We start from the raw sequence: 21,835 nt of genomic DNA, 5'->3' as shown, positions 1-21,835 counted from the left end.
CTGATTTCTACTTTTCCATGTCAATGGATTAACTAGTTTTTAAAGTTTAGTCAATAAATTACTACGTATATGATATCATATTGATTAGTTAAAACTGGAAGAAGAAACATAATGGTAAATATAGTCACCATTATCTACCTTCTATTTTCAGCATCCTTCATTAATCTTGAATATGGAGATGTCTTTGAAGCAAGTAAGTTCCATGTTCATTTTGTTATTGAGAAAGAGATAATTTGTTTTCTAAGAAAAGCCTGTTTCTTTGAAACATTGAGATACCTTTGCACAAAGTAAGCAGTGAACATTGGTTGAATTAAATAAACTAAGGGGGGGAAATCAATTGCAGTTGAACATGAACAGTTTTTTAGTATAGTGTCTTTCTCTTTCATCCAATTATATGGACCATTGTTTACCCCAGTTTTAGTAGAAATTTTACATTTTACAAATTAGAAAAAAAAAAAAGAAGAAACTTTCCTCTCCTATTTGTACTTGTAATGGAGGCCTTCCAAATTCCTTAGTCTGGGTTCCAGTGACCTCTCCAGAGGTCAGTGACAATCCCTGGTTTCACAGGGAATTATCTTATGAATCTTTGAAACCTGGCACTTACTTCCTATTTTTCTGGAATGTTACTCCAGATCTTAGTTGATTCAAATGAGACCAAATAGTTTTAATTAATCTTATTCTAGTCTCTTAAGTGATTAAACTCTAGGGCCAGTTAGAATAATGCTGAGGTGATCTTGACCTATCTTAGCTGGTCCAAAAATAAATAAATAAAATGAATCCTAATAGTCAGTCACCCAATGGTTATTTTTCAAAATCCTGACTGTGAGATCATCTCAGAGGGGGAGATTAGCCCCTCTAGCTCAAGAACATTATGTACTTGTGCAGCATAAACCGTCACCTTCCTGGGATGTTGTTGTGATGCCACAAAGATGCCTATGCCACTGCTTTTCTAAGATATTTGTCCCAGATTAAAAGGATTCTCTTAACACAGAAGAAAAACAACTGCTTGAACACATGGGCTGAGGGGGATATTATTGGGGATGAAGACACTAAACGATAACTCTAGTCCAACTATCAATAATATGGAAATAGGTCTTGATCAATGATACGTGTAAAACCCAGTGGAATTGTGCATCAGCTAAGAGGGGATGGGAGGTTTGGGGGAGAGGGAAAGAACATGAAATATTTAAGTAGGGGAAAATATTCAAAATTAAAATTAAAAAATAAAATAAAAGTAGTCTCTTTATATAAAGAATAAGTATGTCAACTTTCACAGCTCACAGATTCTTCAACTTCCTTGGAGATTTACATTTTTACCATATATTCTTCGACCTTAGTCCAGAGCTTGGGCAGCTTATTATCACACATGATCCAAGATGGATCCATATTTCAATAGCTAATGAAGTGATTTGTTAATTCTGTGGGCAAAGTTTATAAAGCTTTTGGGGATACTTTTCCATGGAAATAACCAGTCAAGGGAAAAGATCCTTCTGATCATTAGATTTGTCTATGGCATCTGCACACGATGTAACCTACCAATGTACATTTTCAACTATCAAGGAAGAATTTGACATCTTAATTCCTCCAGTCTAGCAGCTGGTTTTTGACCTTCTTAAATTTCTGCCCATGTTACATTAGCTCTCCAGAATGCTGTCCCTGCATTGCCATCGACATCCTGCCAACCACTTGGTCTGCCAGAGTTGAAAGTGATTGACTGTTTTTTTCACTCATCCTTGTGTTTCTTCACAAGTGTTTTAGAATGGGCAGGAAGCCCTATGAAGCAGAGCAATGTTTGAGCCAATGAGTGTGGTATTTGGGGGGGGGGGGGAAGGAAATTCTTAAGAATGGCCTGAAAGATGCTTCTAATTCATTTGCTTTGCCTGATTTGCAGCAACAATTGTACATTGGTTCCCGAGATGGATTGGTTCAGCTCTCTCTGCACAGATGTGATACGTATGGGAAGGCCTGTGCAGACTGTTGCCTTGCCAGAGATCCCTACTGTGCTTGGGATGGAAATGCATGTTCTCGATATGCACCAACTTCCAAAAGGTAAGACACTTAAAAGGTTCATTTAAACTCTCTGTTCATAAAGAGCAATTTCCAAAATTCTAGACTTATTTTCTTAGAGAACAGATGTAGGTAATCACTATATGTTCTATCAGTAGTGAAATTAAAATGTTTGTGTCTCTCTATATAAATAAATATATTTAAATTAAGGTATATGTGCGTGTATCTACATACATATATATAAATATATATATAATGTTATATTACATAATTACATGTTATATATGCAAGAATACATACATATATTGTGTGTATGTATATATATAATATATAATTTTCTTTAAATGAGCTAGCAATTTAAAGTAGGCCCCTTAGAAATAAGGAAATCTAAAATTGCACTTCAATAAAATAACTCTGACAAATTTTTTGTATACCTTTTTCATTATAGTTAAAATGAAAATCAAATCTGTTTCTCTTGACATGTTTCTGAATGCATAGGGTATATCTATACACAAAACTTCTCTAAATGTTGACATATCAAATATTATACATACATGCATTTCCATACATGTATATGGATGAAATTATATATAAATAGAATCATTTACATTTGCAGACCAAATATTTAAAACTCCTTTTTTTTACCTATAGAGAATATCATCAAATAATCTTTCCATGTGTATTATGTTTGCCTTTGTAAATTTATGTGTTTGTTTATTTATAATTCACCACTGCCCCAGAAACCCTTTATTTAGAAAATGTTAGCTTTCTTTCTTTTCTTTTTTTCATATTTCTCTCTCCCTTCCCTTTTCTCTTCACCTTCCTTTCTCTTTCCAGGATTTTTCTATTTTGACTGAGCTAGAAATGCAAGATTTACTAATTCAAAGGTCCTATCCCACTAATAGCTAACTTGGGAACTCTGAGCTGCTCCTTTTCCTACCCGCAACATTTTGCCCCTCTATATAACATCTAAGCCCTACTACCACACTTTAGGGCTCATCGTATTGATGTTCAACCCAATGCAGATATTCTATACCCCTCTACCTTAGCCTACTACTAGTTAGAATTCTTGAGATCAAGAGATTGGCCATCATTAGCTTCCTCATTAGCTAGGCTTACAACTGTATGCTACCACACCTAGAGAAAACAGAGAAAACATTAATTTTTTTTTGCTTACTACAAAGGAAATGGTTATTTGAGGACCAATTTTTTAAAAATTGAGTCATTAGGCAGTCTGTGTAAACTTTGTAAAATGACTTGAAAGTCTCATGTAGAAACTATTTTGAGTGTAAAACTAGAAATTGTTTGTAATTTTTTCAAAAGTATTTTTTACTATACATTAGATATTGAGATTATCACCATTTGTCCATGTTTTCTTGGACAGCAAAAAAGTAATAGCAACAAAGAAGACAAGACCAGAATCCTTAAAGGATGGTTAATAATCTCTATTAATTCTCTAACCTTAACTACCCAAATGAAATGAGACTGGATAGTGATCCAATTAAGAAATAAAGGTAGATATGTAAATAATTTTGTTATAGTTATTATTTAAGTATATATTTCTTGTAACTTTCCAGAAGTGAAAGAACAAGAATGCTTGTTGGACAGTAATGAATTATGATGAATTGATCCTACTTTGAAAAGCCAATATGTAAAAATATTCTTGACTTACTGCTCTTTCTACTAGTATGGAATATTTTTTTTGTTCCAGTGTTTTCCTAAGTCTATAATATTCCATTATGATTTTTTTCCCTCCCCAACATCATGTCCATAATAAGCAAATGGTAAAATGAATGAATCTTGCCTTTATGATTATAATTCAATTGATGCCAGTCTTAGGAAAGATCTAGGATTTTGTGGATGGTTGAATTATGGTTATTGGGATATATATGGTCTCAGGGTAGAGTTCTGGACTTGAAGTAAATTGACCTGGATTAGAAATCCTGCCTATGATACTATCTGTGTGACCCTGTAAATTACTTCACATTTTTGAGCCTTAGTTTCATTACCTAACTTATGATCTCATGAAATTCAAAAGAAAAAATAAACTACTTTGAAAATTTGAAAACACTACAATAACATTAACTCTTATTACTGTAACTATTACTAGAGAAGGAGGTAATAAAAAATAAACATTTATGGAGAACTAACCATATACCAGACACCATGATGCTAAGCATCATAAAAAATTATCTCATTTTGATCCTCATAACAATTCTGGAAAGTAGGTGCTGTCAAATTCCCAATTTTCCAGTCAAGAAAACTGAAGAAAAAATAAAGTGTCTTTCCCAGAATTACACAGCTAGGAAATGTCTCAGGTCAGATTTGAACTCAGGTCTTCCTGACTTAAGGAAGGCATCCACTGAACTACCTAGCTGCTTCTTACTACCAACTGCCTAGCATTTATATATAAATTTACAAAGATTTTTTTCATATATTCTCATTTGATTCTCAGAGCAACACTGTGAAGTAGGTGCTATTGTTACCCCCATTTTTACAGGTGAAGAACTTGAGACTTAGAGAGATTAAAATACTTTCTCATTGTCCAAGTTGGGATTTGAACTCGTGCCTTCCTGATTCAGACCCAGGACTCTATCTACCATGTGCCACCTAATAACCTATCTTGATTATCACCATAACTGTTCCTCTTCCTTCTTCTCTTTCTCCTCCTCTTCCTCTTCTTCCTCCTACTAACCACTACCACCACCACTACTAATGCTTCTTCTGTAGTCTGACAAAATTAAACAGCCAAAATAAATTTCTTCTAATCTTCCAATTGTTGAAAGTAAAGATAGATGGGTATTTATGCCCTCACAACATTGACAAATATATCAAACATAACAAATTTACAATGTGTCAAAATGTACCAAAAATACAAAAAATATATTAATCGTCAAATCTAGTTCAGAAGAAGAAATGAGATCATCGGTTATATAAATAACTGTTCCATCAAATCTAATGCTTTCTACAGACTCCCTTTGTTCTTCTGAGCATATCTGAAACATAGTTCTGAGAATTTGGAGAGGCAGATTTGTTTTCTTGTATCTGTTTTATAATGCAGGTACTTTTATGCTCTCATCACAAAATCTGAGTAGTCAAAGAAAAAAGCATGTGATAATGATATGGGGCACCATTTTGTATTACTTTATATGGGAGACTTATTTTGCTGAGAGGCAGATGGTTATCTACATTCAGGTTTCAACAGGAGGAAGAAGTACAACTCCACATTTCTCTGTCTTCTGTATATTAGCCATGGTGGTGTTCTACGTCCAATTTGCTATTGCTGAATTTTTAAAATATTGAATTCATTTTCCATAGGCGGGCTAGGCGGCAAGATGTAAAATATGGAGACCCCATCACTCAATGCTGGGATGTAGAAGACAGTAAGTTCTTTATGTTTATTCATTAATAGAGCTTATTGTACTTTTCTCCCTTTAAAAACTAAGAATATATTTTCTATTTATTTTTACTCTAAGAAACAATATCAGATTATAAAATATGCCTTTTACATACAAAATAAGGTATATTAGTACCTGGTTTTATACAAGTTGTGTTCCTACAAAAAAGATAGAGTAACTAACTTTTTTAAGACCAAATCATACATGATATGCACTCATAAATTCATAAATATATTACATAAACATGTAAAGTATATTTTAATCTATAAAATGCTTATAAATATAGCGAATTCTGAGGAATTCCAATGAATCATTTGCAGAGTCATTTATAATCCCTCTTTATTTATCTGTTCTGTATTCCTTTACAATTTGTCTCTCAGTTTTTCTATATTGTGGTAATTCACACTTAAAATGTATGACATTTTGTCATTAGACATAGAATTAAATATATATGTATGTGTATAAATATATATATATAGAAAGAAAGAGAGAGAGAGAGAGAGAGAGAGAGAGAGAGAGAGAGAGAGAGAGAGAAACAAGACTAAGGAAAATTAAAGGAAAAATGAAAAGGGTAGAAACAAAGTTGTGGATGAGGTCATAGAAAGATGGCTTCAGAAGTCCCAATAACTTTTGGTCTATCACTCAGTAGATTTTTTAAATTATATTTTTTTTAGATTTTACATAGATACAAATATGAATAATCATTTTCTGACATTTATGACCCAAGCTCTGTCCCTCCTACCTCCCTCCTCTGTTCCCATCCAATCATCCAATACATATTTCCATGTTCATCATGTTGTGAAAAAAGACAGATATCATTTCTAGTAGGAAAAAATCTCATGAAGGAAATGAAGTGAAAAATGGTATGCTTCAGTCTACATTCAGACACCGTCAGTGACTTGTGTGGTTGGTGGATAGCCTTCAGTAGACATTTTTCAAACATATCAGGTCTAAACAGCACTTCCATCAGCACTCTGAGGGCTTTGAGCTCCTCTCCTCAAGGAGTCTTCATATGCAGCTTTAAACTCACATGTGCACATATGGCTGGTACAGACACTTCAGCTGAATGTTAGACAATTTAGCGAGAGAAGAAATTTAAGAAATAATTCAAAATATGCCATAAGGTGAATACGATAAACACCAAATATTTATTAAATATCTACCATATATGCCCTGTTATCATTCAGTCAATTTACAGTCATATCCAGCTCTTTGTGAGCCCATTTGAGTTTCCATGGCAGAGAGAGTGTGAAATGGTTTGCCATTTCTTTCTCCAGCTCATTTTACAGATGAGAAAACTGAAAGAAACCAGGTTAAGTGACTTGCCCAAAGTCAGATAGCTGGTAGGTGTCTGCAGGTGGATGTGTACTCAGATCTTCCTAACTTAAAGCCCAGCTATACCACCTGGTTACCCCATTTATTTTCTAGGCACAAGGAAAAGTGATAATAGACTCTAATTTTGAAGGAGTGTGTGCTTTAATGATCTAGGAGGTATGTATACAGATAATTATAATACTTGCTAAAATGGGAGAGATTCAGTGGAGTGAGTAGTATATGATTTTGGAGGAAAGAGCAATAATTTCTAGCTGGAGAAATTAGACAAAGCTTCATTGAAGAGGTGTCACCTGAACTGAGCCTTTAAAGTAAAAGAAGGTTTTCAGGATGTGGGGCAGGGGAAGAATTATCCCAGTCATGGAGTGGTAGGGGATATACAAAAAGTGTCATCCAAAGGAGGAGACAGTCCAACAAGAAGAAAGGGGCAGTCAGTAGAGTGCTAAGCAACAGATAGGTCGAGAAGAATGAAGCCTGAGAAGAGCCTGTTGGACTGAGTTAAGAGATCACATTGGAGAATGTAGTTTCAGTAAGTGGTAAAGAGGGAAGCAAGACTGTGGTAGAATGTGAGAGTAACTTTATGGTGAAGAAATGGAAACAGAATGCAGGCAATTTTTGTTTTTCTGGAAGTTAGGCATTGTAGAGGAGATGGGACAGGATAGTAATTTGAGGGAGAAATGCCATTTGTAATTTATAACTGCAACCTAGGATATCTTGTCCTCAAACAAGATATTTAAAATAAAATCTACTTATTTTAGTATATATTGCTTTAAAGCAGAATTGCTAAAGTTCTTTGTTGTGCAATTTTTTTTGTATCTAAGAAAAAAAGTTCACTTCAAATAACTTTTAAATTAAATTAAAGATATTTATTAAATAGTCTTACTATAATGCCAAGTGCAATTTTATACCATTATAAGCTAGAAAGAAATCAGATATTCCATCTGTCTGCAGATGCTATGGATAAGATCCAGATATGGCAAGGGGAATGTTACTAGGAATAGAATTAAATTCTAGATTATCTTTATATCCAGTTGAAGATATATATCATGATAGTAGTATGTTAACTGAATTAACAAAGGGAATTCAGTCAAGCAATTGATTTTTTTCAGACAAATAATTGATTTGACGGAATTTTCTTCTCAAAAAATTCCATTAAATTGAATGAATTGATGAAATACATTTAATTTAAGCCTTTCTTACATCCTTAAGTCTGCCATATGACAACCAAAACAGATCGTTAGACTAATACTTCATCATAATTAATATAACCTTTTTCTGTTATAACACTTGATTCCCTAGAGCTTCAAGGGTTACTATATTGTGACCTCATGTTTTTGATGATCCTTCTCTCTTTTCCATCATAAATAATATCATGAGACTCAAGTAACATTTTTTTGGTAATTGTGGAAAATGTAGAATATGGGATTTTGTTGACTGTGACAGATTTCAAATATAAGCCATGCATTGGGAGCCAGAAAATATTTATTTGATACACATTACAGAGTTGGAATTCTTCTTGACAACAACAACAAATAATGAAAAAGAAAAGAAAGACATTATAAGAGATAACCCAATTGATTTGTACATATGCATGAGGATTATTTAGTAATTTTTATGCTAAATATTCTTATCAATTCTTAATTTATTCTTCTTTCTAATGTTCCAAGCAGGTTTTTTTGTTGAATTAAGACATCTGAAAATTTTACTCAGAAGGTATATGTACATGTTCTGGCCCATCTGGTCCAGCAGCAGTCATTCTCTATTTGATCAAATGTGAGCTCTAGATCTGAGATCACACATGGGACACAGGCTTTGGCTAGTTGGGAATGAATGTATTGCAGATGGTACACTTGATTTAAGAGAATAAGGTGTCTCATACACCAACTCTAAAAGTTTGCCATTAACTGTTTCATGCACGTGCATTTAGGACAGACATTCTTGAAAAATATGTCCATTTCTTTTTTCTTGCTAAAACAAAAACAGAGAGATGGGTAAAAAGGTAAGAACCATTTTCTGGGTATTGGAACACATATGCAATTTTTTATATATCTACCTAATGATAGAACTTTTCAAAGAAAACACTTTCTAATCTTTCATATCTTTGTTATAAAGATTATCAATTATTTTGATTGCTTTTGTCATTAAACCACACTGACATTTCTCTCTAAGCAATTAGCATAATTTTAGTTAAATGGTATGATAGAGCATTTGACTAAGAGTCAAAAAGTCTTTGGTTGAAATGTAACCTCAGACACTATTTGTTCGACCCTTGGCAAATCATTTAATGTCTGTCTCAGTTCTGTAATCTGTAAAATGAGGATGACAAAAAGTGTCTACTTCCTCAAGATGTTGTAAACATAAAATCAGACAATGTTCGTAATATGTTATATATACTTTAAAAAAATTGTATAAATACTAGTCATTAATATTCTCACAAGACTGACTAGAGAGCTAAAAAGCTACAGGTATTATTCATTTTTCCCGTTCTATTAATTTTGAGAATATAATATTTTGTTTAAGTTTTGCCTAAACCAGGGGTTTATTTTTCAAGTGCAGGAAGTCTTTGTTTTATGACAATATTTTTTAAATGGTTAATTTAAAATTTTTAAGGAACAATATTTTTATTAAGCTTTCCCTCCCACTCCTACCCTGTTCCTTTGAGACAATTTTTTAAAATCCTTGAAGAGATATCTATGTAGTAAGTCAGCAAAAGAAATGTCTATATTTGCCTGTCTAAAAATGTGTCTATTGTATTTTAAATTTAATACTTCTCAGAGTGAGATATTTCATCTTCATTTGTGTTTTACCATTGTATTGATAAGTATTTTAAAGTCTTTCATCATTGATTTTCCCTATACTCTCATTGCATTTATTTTATTTTAAAAGTTTAACTAATTGGTAAAAAAAATTTCTGTGGAAATACTGCCATGGAATTTTTTAAATCAGTCCAATTGAGAGTTGATATTAAACAAAATGTGAAGTTCCCTTTTCTTTAATAATATACTACAATTCTTTCTCTAACAGCATCTGTTCTAAATCAGTCTATTTTCCCATTGCTTTAAAAATCAGGTCAAGGTTAATCTCCTATACCATGTTTGCTTTCCAGGCATTAGTCGTGAAACTGCTGATGAAAAGGTGATTTTTGGCATTGAATTTAACTCAACCTTTCTGGAATGTATTCCTAAATCCCAGCAAGCATCTATTAAGTGGTTTATCCAAAGATCTGGAGATGAGCATCAAGAAGAGGTAAGTGATAGTCACTAAGGAAGGGATAGTCATCCTGAGCAAAATATTCTCAGAATGAAATTTTCAAAAAAGATGCAGGTTATTACTATAGGAAATATGTTTCTTTTAGCATCACATGGTATTCTAATTTCATTCAAGGTAAGAAAACTCATTTTATGACTAACAATGAAAATGTTATATTAGTTTCAAAATTGGAATGGGCTTATTTCATTATTTTGATCAAATAAGTTCAAGAACAGATGGAAATTAAAGATAAGCATTCCATAGAAACCTTTCACCTATTTTCATTTCTCATAGTCTCTCTATCTGCTTTGGAAGCCAAAAATAAATTTTTTAAAACTTCAGTTTTTTTTTGGTTTGTTTTTAAACACTAATAGATGCCTGAAATACAGTTCGTGCTTGAGTTGGATAGTTTTCAGACCTCAGGAAAAAGCACAACCAAAGTGAAATAATCACTTTTGATAAGTGGTTACCACCTTAAGGCACCCCATCTTCCCTTCATCCTCCCCACATATATGTAGTATGTGATTAGTCTGACATTTATGTTGTAAGAATTAATTAACAGAATCAAAAGAAAAATGAATGGTTTTGCTTCCTTTAGAACCTGTCACTGAAGCATAGCACAGAATTTTGCAAAGCCTCCTTAACAATGAGTTGTTAAAAGCACTCAGCCTTTTCTGCATGTTGTTGCCAAAGTAGTTTTCATTCAGAGCAGGTCTGACCAACTAGTGGCATGTTTCCTGTTGCCTTTAGATTCAAATAGAATCCTCTCCAGTTAGGATTTTGAAGGACTACCTACACAACTTGGCCACCACATACCTTTCAAACTTCAGGTCACTTTCCCTTCTGAACTTGGCAATTCAGAAAACTGGTCCCAATTTACACAGGGCACTCTGCATCCTCTCTCTGAGCTTTCAAACTAGCCAGTCCCTATTCTTGGAATTCACTTATTCCTTGCACCTGGCTCCTAGAACCACTCTCTTTAAAACAGAGCACCATCTCCTGAATGAAATGAAACCTTTCTTGATTTACAATTACTGGGGCAGGGCAGCTTCCTTTTATTTAATTATTCTGCCTCTTTGTGTGTATGTATGTCTATATGCATCACTTTACTTATTTATATTGAAATATAAACATATTTCTAGAAGGGCTCTTTGTTCTTGTATCTCTCCTGGGCACAGTGCCTGGGCAAGTCATTTTCTATTAGGCTTTTGACAAATATTTGTTGGTTTAATTGATTGGATTACATAGTCCATAGCATATTACTTATTTGAAAGAATTTGTTAAAAAAAGTAGTATCAAAGGATTATATGATTGGAAAAGGTCATTGTAGTAAGGACAAAGAATAATAAAGCAATATTCTAATCTGCAGCACTGGTGTGCGTGAAATAATAACTACCTGGAGAAAGGACCCCATCACATTGGGTAGAAAGGGGAAAATAGGCAAAAATGATAGAATATAAAAAGCCATGTTTAAAAGATGCACTTAGAGAAGGACTATTTCTCAATATAGCCATCCATATCCATCTCTACATTGCCAATAATATAATCCATTGAAGTTTTCTGTTATTGGCCACGATTACATGTCATCTAGCAGAACATTGAAATGTATGTTAAGCTTCAGATTGGTAAATTAGTGATGAAATGTCCCAAAGACATTGAAGATGGGTGTTCCAGTGATCATCCTACCCCTCTCTTTCAAAGTAATTACCTTTGTTTGGTGAGGGAACTTTTAAGATTTAATCCATCAGTCAGAACCAGGTGTGAAAATGTCCTGAGCACAAACTAAAACTAAAATCATTTAAAGAGCCTTCCCTTGGGTGCAATAGGAAACATGTTCCAATTTGAGAGGGACTTGGTCAAAGTTTGAGAAGCTTCTATAGAAAGTGGGAGCTAGCTCAGAACTGTGGAGAATTTATGAGAGAGTAGCAGCGGAGAGGAAAGAATGGGGTTGGAGACTGGAGCATCAAGAATGGAGCCATGAAGAATTGGAAACCCAAAGGCAGCAGGAGAAAGAAAAAGTAGGACTGAGTTGTGAGAGAGCGAAGGGAGACATTAAGGAGGGCCATTGATCCTTCTGTATAATGCTACTAATTGTTCTTACCTCCTCAAGGTAATACAAGGATTGAGGAAAGTGCCAAAGAAAGTCATCTGATAATTCTGCAACTTCCCTTCCTGGTGTCTTTGAGCAGACACTATAATATACTCTGCTGACTCTTGACTTCAATGTTTGTGGTAACCTAAATTGTGCTTTGACCTCAAAGGAGCCTGGGATTAATTATAGATAAATATAAATACGGATTAAGGCAGAGGGTAAAACATGGAGTCTTAGAGATATTTTGAATGTAATCCTAACATTTGGTTTATTATAAACTTTCTGTAGCAGAAGAGGAGGGAACCATGTAGATCTTTATGACACCAGGTTTTAAATGAACTAATTATTGTAATAATATTAAAATATTACAGATAATATCTGTTAGCATACCTTAAGTGTTCATCATAAGTATTTAAAATGAAAGTTTTCTTAACTAGATATTTGATAACAAATTTATTATGGAATTAGTACCACAGCTGTCTTATAAATAATGATATAACCATGAGCTTTATTCTGCAAATATATATGAAGCCTTTCCATCTTATAATATCAGCCCTTTGCATATAATACATTGGGATAATATCTCACCTTTTCTGGCACAACTTTTTCTCTGTATACTGCTTTTCTGAATTACTAGCATTCATAATTCCCCTTCTAAATTTATTACAACACCGTATAGAAATCAGAAACAGAATACACAAAGGGCAGCAATTCCATTCAATAGTAAAAATGGAATATATCTGAAGATACTAATGTGAATACACAAGGAACTTGTTTTAAGGAGTCCTTTATCATTAATGTATGTAGAGAGGTTCTTCTAGTCTTCCTCAAATAGAGCACCATTCATGATGAAGTGAATCCTTCATCAAAATTGAGAATTAAATTTAAATATAAAAGATTTTTACTAATTGATTATTGTGTACAAGGTCGTGTCAGGGGTACAGAAATAAATTTAATGGGTTCTCTTCTTTCAAGGAGCATGCAAACTAAGAGGAAGAAAAGTAAACTATTCAAATAACAAGCAATACAAAACAAGTTATGAGCTGTCAGAAGTACAATCACATGTCTCTGGTGGTTAAGAGATATCACATCTTTAGGAAGATCAGGAAAGGCTTTGTAAATTTAAGTGGAATTTGAACAAGACTTTGGAGAGTGGATGAAATTTGGACAATTAAAGATGGAATTTCTGAAAGGGTTAGTTCAAGTAAAGGCATAAAATTGCAAAACCAAGAGGCAAATAGGAAGAGTCACAAGAACAGAACAGCTTTGAAAGTTTGATAGTAACTTTATTAGACACTTTAAAAGAAAAGCAAGATCTACAGACTAGAGATCAATACTTTTCATGTCCCACAGTATTAGAAAACTTTATATTATAATACCCTCCTCTTTCACAGTATTTGTGGAAATGCTCATATTATTTGGCATTTAAATAGAGAACAAAAAATATTTTAATGAAAAAAGAAAGAAAATCAAGGAAAATGTTCAGAGATAAAAAACCATCTTATTCAACCAGGGACATAATTAGGTACAAAAGAGGAGACATAGGTTGGAGGCAATACATAGAGTCTCTGATGTCCAAACTAAAGAATTAGAATTTATTTGGTAAGCAGTTAGGAGGTGTTTTTAAGTAGATCTCTTTTTTTAGGAAGATAAATCAGTCTTACTTGGATAGAAAGGGAGCCTCCTTGAGAATCTATTACCAATCTCCAGAAGAGATATGATAAGAACTAAAACTAGAATGGTGATTTTGGGAATGAGAGAATAAGGGTGCCATTAATAAAAATAGGAAAGTCAAGAGGAGGAGTAGTTTTGAAAATAAAGAGTATGGTTTTGAACATGTTGAGTTTAAGAATCTTGAAAGAGCATCAATTTGGAAATTCCTAACATAAAGTTTGAAAGATGCAATTGGATATCAGATTAGAATGTGGATTTTGAAGATAGTTACTTGGGCCATTTAAATGGAGTTGAAGCCCTTAAAGTTAATAACATCCTCAAGGGAGAGAATGTCAAGAGAGAAGAGAAGGGGGGCTAGATTAGCTTATAGCTTACAGAGAGTACTGCAGTCATACCAAGGAAAAACTGTCTTCCAGGTTGAGTTGGTCAGGACCTAGTCTAACCTCCTACTGAATTGAAAATCTTTACTTCCTCTCCAGTATCCTGAGCAATTGACTATCACTATTGTTGAGTGGGAAAGAGAGTTCTAGGTGGATAAGAATTGAAAAGATTTGGAGACTTGGGGAAACCTTTGCTAATCTTCAAAAAATCATTTTCAGTGTGATGGAAATCAATGCCAGAAAATGTATTTTCAGTGTGTTTATATGCATGTATTTATGTACATAGGTACATGTAGATACATCTGTCTGTCTACATATAGTTTTCCCAAAAGCATAGATCAAAGATTAATGAACTTTAAAATGAAGATTTTATTTTAGTTATGTTGTTTTATAGTTATCTTAGTATTAAATGAGAGAAAAACAACTTAGATATATAAACTTTCAGTTTAAGTAAAACATTGCATTAAAGTGTATTTTTAAAATTTGATTTTTAAGCATATATATTCTTTATGTACTTTGCATTCTGGGTCCTTTTCCTTTTATTGTCCATATTTTCTCCGATTATTTTATATACTTACTGGGGATATAAATTTTTATTAATTCTAAGATTTTATTAATACAAATTATTTTTATTTTTTAAAATTTTAAAATTTTATTTATAGTGGAATTTTTAAAAGCACTTCACACAGTGATGATGGTATCATGTTGTGTGAATTTAAATGCAACTGTAACTGTTTTTATGGCCTTGAATTTTAAAGTGCCAGAGCTGTAATGTTTCAGCAGATCATTTATATAAAGTGATGTTTTGTCCAGGATCTGTAATACTGTTTCCTGAGGGTAGAAAAAGGGCAAAATCCAGACTAGATTGGAAGCATTTGGCCCAGCAGGACATACTCTCCTTCTTGCTCAGAAGGTCACAGTTCAGAATCTTATTTCCATTCAGAATGGTTTCAGGGAGTGGACAGGATCTTCTGTAACACAAAAGCTGTCACCAGCTTGTCCTGCTGCCAGTGGGAGGATGTTTCTTTACTCAGCTATGTCATAGTCTAGTGTGTTTAAGTTCATAAGTCAATTATCTAGTGACTTCTTCTTGATGCTGCTTTTGTAATTGATGATGCTTATGCCTCTAACTGGTGGGTTAGTCACAGCCCCAAGTGTTTCCCTTCTACTCCCAGATTTTTGTGAACTGGATGAGTGAAAATACTCCCTTTACATCATTTGCCCTTCAAGTATAATGTGGACAGGTTTCCTGTAGTCAGTCATAAGTTTTTAGGTTTAATATCATCATCATCATCATTATTCTGTTACTTCTTTCAATTATAAAATGTGCAAAGCATATGCTTCTGAGGGGGATTTAAAACATCTTTTAAAATTTCCTTTCTTTAATAACTTTTTGCTTTTGATACTTCTATAAATTCTTATCTTTCTCCTCTGTCAAGTATCAATCTTTACTCATTTCAACAAATAAACATACATGATTTCATCTTTTCTTCAAAGTTTAATAAATACATTTTAAAATATTGCAGATGCTTAATAGATAGCTTTGAAAAATACAACAGTTCCAGTTATTTGACTCCATTTTGCTTTCATTTTTCCCTTAGCTAGCTCTCTTCTATGTTTAATTCCAAATTTTCCTGGTACTTTTCCATGTGTTAGTTAATGAAAGATGTCCTTTAATGCTACAATCTCTTCTAAGACAGGTGCAATGTTTTAGCTGTGAGAAAACTGACAAAAGAATTATCCGTAAAGGAATTGCCATTAGTCAGCCATTAGCATGAACAGAAGTCACTGACCTTTACCTGATGTCCCCGCACTTACATATCCTCTGTCTTTCCATTTAAAAAAAAACTGCCTTTCACAGTAGATCTATATTTAATAATTTGAAATATATCATATTCTCTTTACTCACATTAGGTAAATGGATATACCATGCCTTTTTCAAGCATGATTTTGATTTGTAGGTCTCAGCAATTTTTACTTCACACTTCTAAAGTGGAGCAAATTTCATGAGTTTAAATCATTGACCAAAGATTGCACTATCTATTTGCAGAGGAGAGGTGCATTTTCTAAATTGAATGTGCTGACATTTCACTGTAGAAATACAGTGTGCATAATGCATCCTATTTTAATGCAGACTAAAGAGAGTATATGACAGAAGAATGTGGAGAAGGAAAATGTTAATCAACTACCTAATTTCTGAACTCATAGATTGCCTGCCTCCAAATTGCTAAAACCTTGTGATAATCTAATTTATCAATTTAGAATGCATCCTGTTGGAGCTACTATTCCATTATAATGCATAGTTTTGAAATTTATGGAAAGAATAAAACCACATTTAACATCAATGAAATGATCTGTACCACCAAACGGCAAATCCAGAAAGCTTGAAATTTAATCAAATGTGTTCTACATCTGCAAATCAGTAACTAAAAGACGAATTAAGCATTCAAGAGCAAATAGGTTAAAGATCTAATACCAAGTAATGAAATGTCAGGTGTTTATGAAACTTTTTTGTCCTGTGGGGACAAAAGTATAGAGGAAAAGCAGGAAAACGACGAAACCTGTGAGTAAAACAACATAAACAGGATGCAAAAAGAGAACAGGAAAAATATAATAAAGAAGTGTTGTACAATATGTGCGTAATCAGTCATAATTTCCTCCTGTCATAGGATTTAAAAAAAGGTCAGTGGAAGAGAGGTTTGATGGCTTCTATGCATTAGGAAATATGACTTAAGAAAACTTTTATTAAGAATCTCACTTATTGGAATCAGAAGTAGATATGAGTAAGAGCACATTGAAGTGTCTAGTTTCTTTGCAAGCCATTGTTTATTGACAAAACTGAAGACTTTGGAGTTTCCTCCTGCCTCCCAAACCCAAGCAATATGACAGTAGTTGTTAATAAATAATAAACAGCATTGTTAATAAAGCTCCACTTGCCTTTTTTTCCAATAGGTTCAGCCTTTAACCCCTCAAATTTACCATGTGTTAGACAAAAAGGAAGGCAAGAAGCCATCATGTAGTAGAAGGAGCCTTGTATGAGGGCTGCAACTTATCACTCTTTATTGGCCTTATCTTGAACAAATTACTAGTCCTCCATGCCTTATAAAACTTCATCTGTAGAGTGGGAATCATAATGTCTACCCCATTTAAACCTCAGGTTTCTTAGGAGAATTCAATAAATATAATATGTATAAAGGCACATTGCAAGCCACAAAGTACCACAATTATATACTATAATACAATAGTATTTATCATCATCATCATCATCATCATTATGGTTGAACAATGATTCCCTTTGTGATATAGAAGATAAGTGAATCATCCAAAAACATCCAAAGACAAAGAGAGACAAGAATAGATTCTGAATTGAAAAATGGCTGTGATTTAAGCTTAGTCCAAAAAAGGAGAAAAAATCCAAGTTTGTCAGTTTGCAAAAGGGAAAGACTTTCTAAAGTCTTTTAATGTGGCATTAGTTTTATCCTTAATCTAGCCAGTATGGTGTGTTGTACTCAGAGTCAGAAATAACTGGGTTTTAAGTCCTTCTTCTCATACTAACTGGCTGTGAAAACCTTGGCAAATCATTTAGTTGTTCAGTGCTGCAAGCAACTTTGTAAACCTATATGTTGCAGAAAAGTTGCTGATCTGCTTTGGTTCCGTGAGAACCCATTATGAGGATAAAATCACAGGACAGGTCTCCTTTAAAAATAATAACATCTTTTAACCTTTAAAAATTAACGTGTAGTTAAATGTAATGCTCCTAGGGAAGAGGGATTATTTCACTTTGTGACAAAACTGGGGAGACAATATATGAAGTTCATAAATTCTGGTCGATTGATAGATGTTTGTTAGTTAGTTGTTTTTCATTAATGTGTGACTGTGGCTCCTAACTTGGGGTATTCTTGGCAAGGTACTAGAGTGGTTTTCCATTTCCTTCTCCAACTCATTTTTCAAATGAGGAAACTAAGGCAAACAGAAACAAGTGATTTGTCCAGATTCAATTAACAAGCAAGTGCCTGAGGCCTCATTCAAACTCAGGAAGATGAGTCTTCTTGATTTCTGGTCCAGCACTCCATCCCTTGTATCACCTAGCTGTCCTAGATTGATAGATTGATAGATAGATTGATTGATTTTAATTTCTCTGATTCACATACATTTAATTAATCCAAGAGGCCTTGAAGGTTTTGAGTGGAATGATGAATTCAAAATAGCCATTTTTGTAAAAATTTCTTTTTCTGAAAAAAGAATTAACTTTAGATCAAACAATAAGCATTTATTTCCCCACCACTGCCACCATTTCCTTCTCACCTTCATTGGAAACAGACATATAAGCCAACAAATCCCTGAAACAAATATGCATAGTCAAGCAAAACAAATTCCCAGGTTGGCCATGTCCAGAAATCTGTGATTTATTCTGCATCTGTAGTTCATCACCTCTCTATCAGGAGGAAGTTGGTAACATGCTTCCTTATTGGTCCTCTGAAATCATGATTAGTTATTGCCCTGCTCAAACTTCTAAGTCTTTCAGAATTCTTTGTCTTTACCAGCTTGTAATAATAGGAATTGTTTGGCTGGTCCTGCTCAATTGCTGATCCTGAGTAGTTCTTGCTCCAGGGTTTAAAACAATACTCACAAGTTTTTTTTTTTTTTTCCCGGTTTCTCTGAAAATCTTTCTTTCCTCATTTCTTGTAGTACCATGTGTTCCATCATATTCAAATGCCATGATTTGTTCAGCCACTTTCTACTTGAAGGGAACCCCTTTAGTATCTAGTTCTTTGTTCCTGCGAAAGGGAGCTGCTGTTAATATTTTTATATACACAGGCATTTCCCTCTTTCATTAATGTCTTTGGAGATGAGGTCTAACAGGGATATCTCTGGACACGAATGAATCAGGGGTCCAAATTCAATTAGTTCCATTTCAGACATTCATTCTTTTGATATTAATTAGGGAATACAATAACTCAAAATGAATATAGTATTTTAACATCACAGCCATCCTATAAAGTTATCAGTAAAGTACGATTATGTCCAATTTACTTTTGACTAAATTACTCAAGGAGTGTAAATAATTTGCCAGAGACCATAGTGTAGTAGAGGATCCATTCCTGGATATCAGGTCTGTGTGGTGCTATTTTCCCTTGTCACACATGGGCTCTTCACATAATGATAAAGAGAAGAGGGTAGGACAGCTTATTGGTTTTCTTCACACTACGAGGAGCAAAGCCAAGCAGTGAGGCACACTTCTACTTTGCTCATCTGTGGGAGTGTCCAACATATAATGGCATCAAGGTTTCTTCTTTCTTCCCCCTCCCCCCCCCCCACTCTTTGCAGGTAGAGGAAATGTCCTAAATGTCTTTCACATAAAGATACAGAGCACAGCTCATCCACTGAGAGTAAATTTATTTAGTCATCTTTCTCTCTCCTTGAGTTCCATCTTCTAAGTGTGTTACAGGGGCTGATGTGTAAAATGAGAAAGCATCAGGCTTTTGGTTGTTGTTTCTTTTAAAGTGAAGCACTTTAAAAACAACAAATAAACAAACAAACAAAAAAACCTTACCTTCCATCTTGGAGTCAATACTGTGTATTGGCTCCAAGGCAGAAGAGTGGTAAGGGTAGGCAATGGGAGTTAAGTGACTTGCCCAGGGTCACACAGCTGGGAAGTGTCTGAGGCCAGACTTGAACCTAGGACCTCCCCTCTCTAGCTCTGGCTCTTAATTCACTGAGCTACCCAGCTGCCCCTCTTAAAATAAATAAAATAAAATACAGTGAGGCACTTGACACTACGTGGAGTTCAACAGATCCCTCCTGTCTATAAACACAGCACCATTTTAATGAATATAGTTTCACTAGTCAGACCAGAGTGTCTTAAATGCCTTTCGATATTATTTCTTCAAAGGGGATCGTATCAACGGAGGTACTTTTCTCCGCTGTGCTTTTCTCACATGTGAACTATGATTACTATGTCATCTTATACGCTGGTATGGCAAATATTTCCACAAACTGCATATTTTAAAGTATCACATATACACCACAGTATCAAAGCGCATTCCATAATAAAGAGGGGAAATTCAACTTAAAATGTAGCCACCCTTCCAACTGTGGTTCTCTTTGGTTACAAAATTGCACTTTCAAAGAGCTGGTTGGGGCTTTGTCCTCGACATTCCTCTTGACATTTAGCAAGTCACCCTGCTCAGATTCCTCATACTGTTTTGATCATTTTTATTTATTTGGTTGTCTGTTATCTAGAAAGAAGTGTTGGGAAAGCCTTGCAGTGTGGGCACTTATCCAAGAGCTCCTTGGATTTAAGCAATGGTTTATTCATTTTCCAATCTAGTTATGGAATTCAAATAAGCATTCTGAGCCCCTGGACTTGTTTATTGAATCAATTCATCTACCAGGCTGATCAATGAAAGAGTTGGTGCTTTTCCGCTCTTCCTCCCCCCCCCCCCCCCATTGAAATCTGAAAGACTGAAAGACAAATTACTGCATTTCAATTGCTGGGTTAGACATAATAGGATGCAAATGTGAATGGTTCACTATAAAGGGTTCCGAAGGGCTGGGCTGGGTTGTTGTTTTTTTTTTTTTTTTTTTTTTTTTTTGATAGGACGCAAAGTAGCCTGTGTGATGACAGACATAAAGAGAAGAGATCTTGCAGGTTCACTGAAGTATAAATACGTAACATGTTTTCATTTGCCCATGGCCCTCTCTGCTTTTAATTTATTGCCTCCATTTTCCAATTCTGCAGCTGAAACCCGATGAAAGGGTCATCAAAACCGAATACGGGCTGCTGATTCGCAGTTTGCAGAAGAAGGACTCGGGGATGTACTACTGCAAGGCGCAGGAGCACACCTTCGTCCACACCATCGTGAGGCTCACGTTGAACGTCATAGAGAACGAACAAATGGAAAATACCCAGAAAGCGGAAGCCGAGGAGGGCCGGGGCAAGGATCTGCTGGCCGAGTCGCGCCTGCGGTACAAAGACTACATGCAGATCCTGAGCAGCCCCAACTTCAGCCTTGACCAGTACTGCGAACAGATGTGGCACCGGGAAAAACGGAGGCAGAGAAACAAAGGGGGCGCTAAATGGAAGCACGTGCAGGAGATGAAAAAAAAACGGAATCGCCGGCACCACAAGGACCATGAGCAGCCGCCCAGAGCTGTGGCCACGTAGTCCTTCCTCTTTTTCTGAAAGAAATGACATTTTTTAGCTGCGAAAATCAATAAAGACTGCGATCTAGCCTTCCTACTTGTGCATAGTCTCTCTACGAGGCGTTTTCCTAATGCACAGTAACAGTAATCTGGCTGAGACTGTAATGGGAAATGCAGGCTGCCTGAGGGGAATTTATTAATTTAAAACCATTTTGTTCCAAACTGACATGATGAATTTAAGTGTCTGGAATCACAGATGAAATGTGGGATTTCTTTAAGTGTGGTTTCTAGTTCAGTGTTTTATTTAATTAGGTCATAAAAATAAATGAGCGAAGCAGAGATCTAGTTGAATCCTTATCCTATTTACAGTGGTTCCTTTTCCTTGGATATCCTTTAGATAAGTCGGTTTACTGTGCGTTAGTGCTATGCTGTTGTGAACAATCCATTCCACTCTTGAGCTAGCTTTGTCTTGGTGGTGAGTGGAATGATTGCAGGGCACACAACAGGCCACCTTATCAATGAGATCTTCCTGTGAGTCAGACACTGCTGGAGCATAT

General features: G+C 34.6%; 1 protein-coding gene across 1 annotated transcript in view; it reads left to right on the top strand.

Moving 5' to 3' along the window:
• Nucleotides 1-21,607, top strand: part of SEMA3D (semaphorin 3D) — a 231,629-nt gene extending 210,022 nt beyond the window's left edge. Inside the window, exons 15-19 of the mRNA XM_044677285.1 lie at nt 152-193; nt 1,892-2,049; nt 5,326-5,390; nt 9,844-9,983; nt 20,875-21,607. Coding sequence (XP_044533220.1) covers nt 152-193; nt 1,892-2,049; nt 5,326-5,390; nt 9,844-9,983; nt 20,875-21,300 — 831 coding nt within the window. The 3' untranslated portion in view covers nt 21,301-21,607. The remainder of the gene's footprint in view (nt 1-151; nt 194-1,891; nt 2,050-5,325; nt 5,391-9,843; nt 9,984-20,874) is intronic.
• The last annotated feature ends 228 nt before the right edge of the window (nt 21,608-21,835 follow it).

The sequence above is a fragment of the Gracilinanus agilis genome, chromosome 5 (assembly GCF_016433145.1).
Source record: "Gracilinanus agilis isolate LMUSP501 chromosome 5, AgileGrace, whole genome shotgun sequence".
NCBI classification, from domain to species: domain Eukaryota; kingdom Metazoa; phylum Chordata; class Mammalia; order Didelphimorphia; family Didelphidae; genus Gracilinanus; species Gracilinanus agilis.
This window is presented reverse-complemented; position numbering and strand designations above follow the sequence as displayed.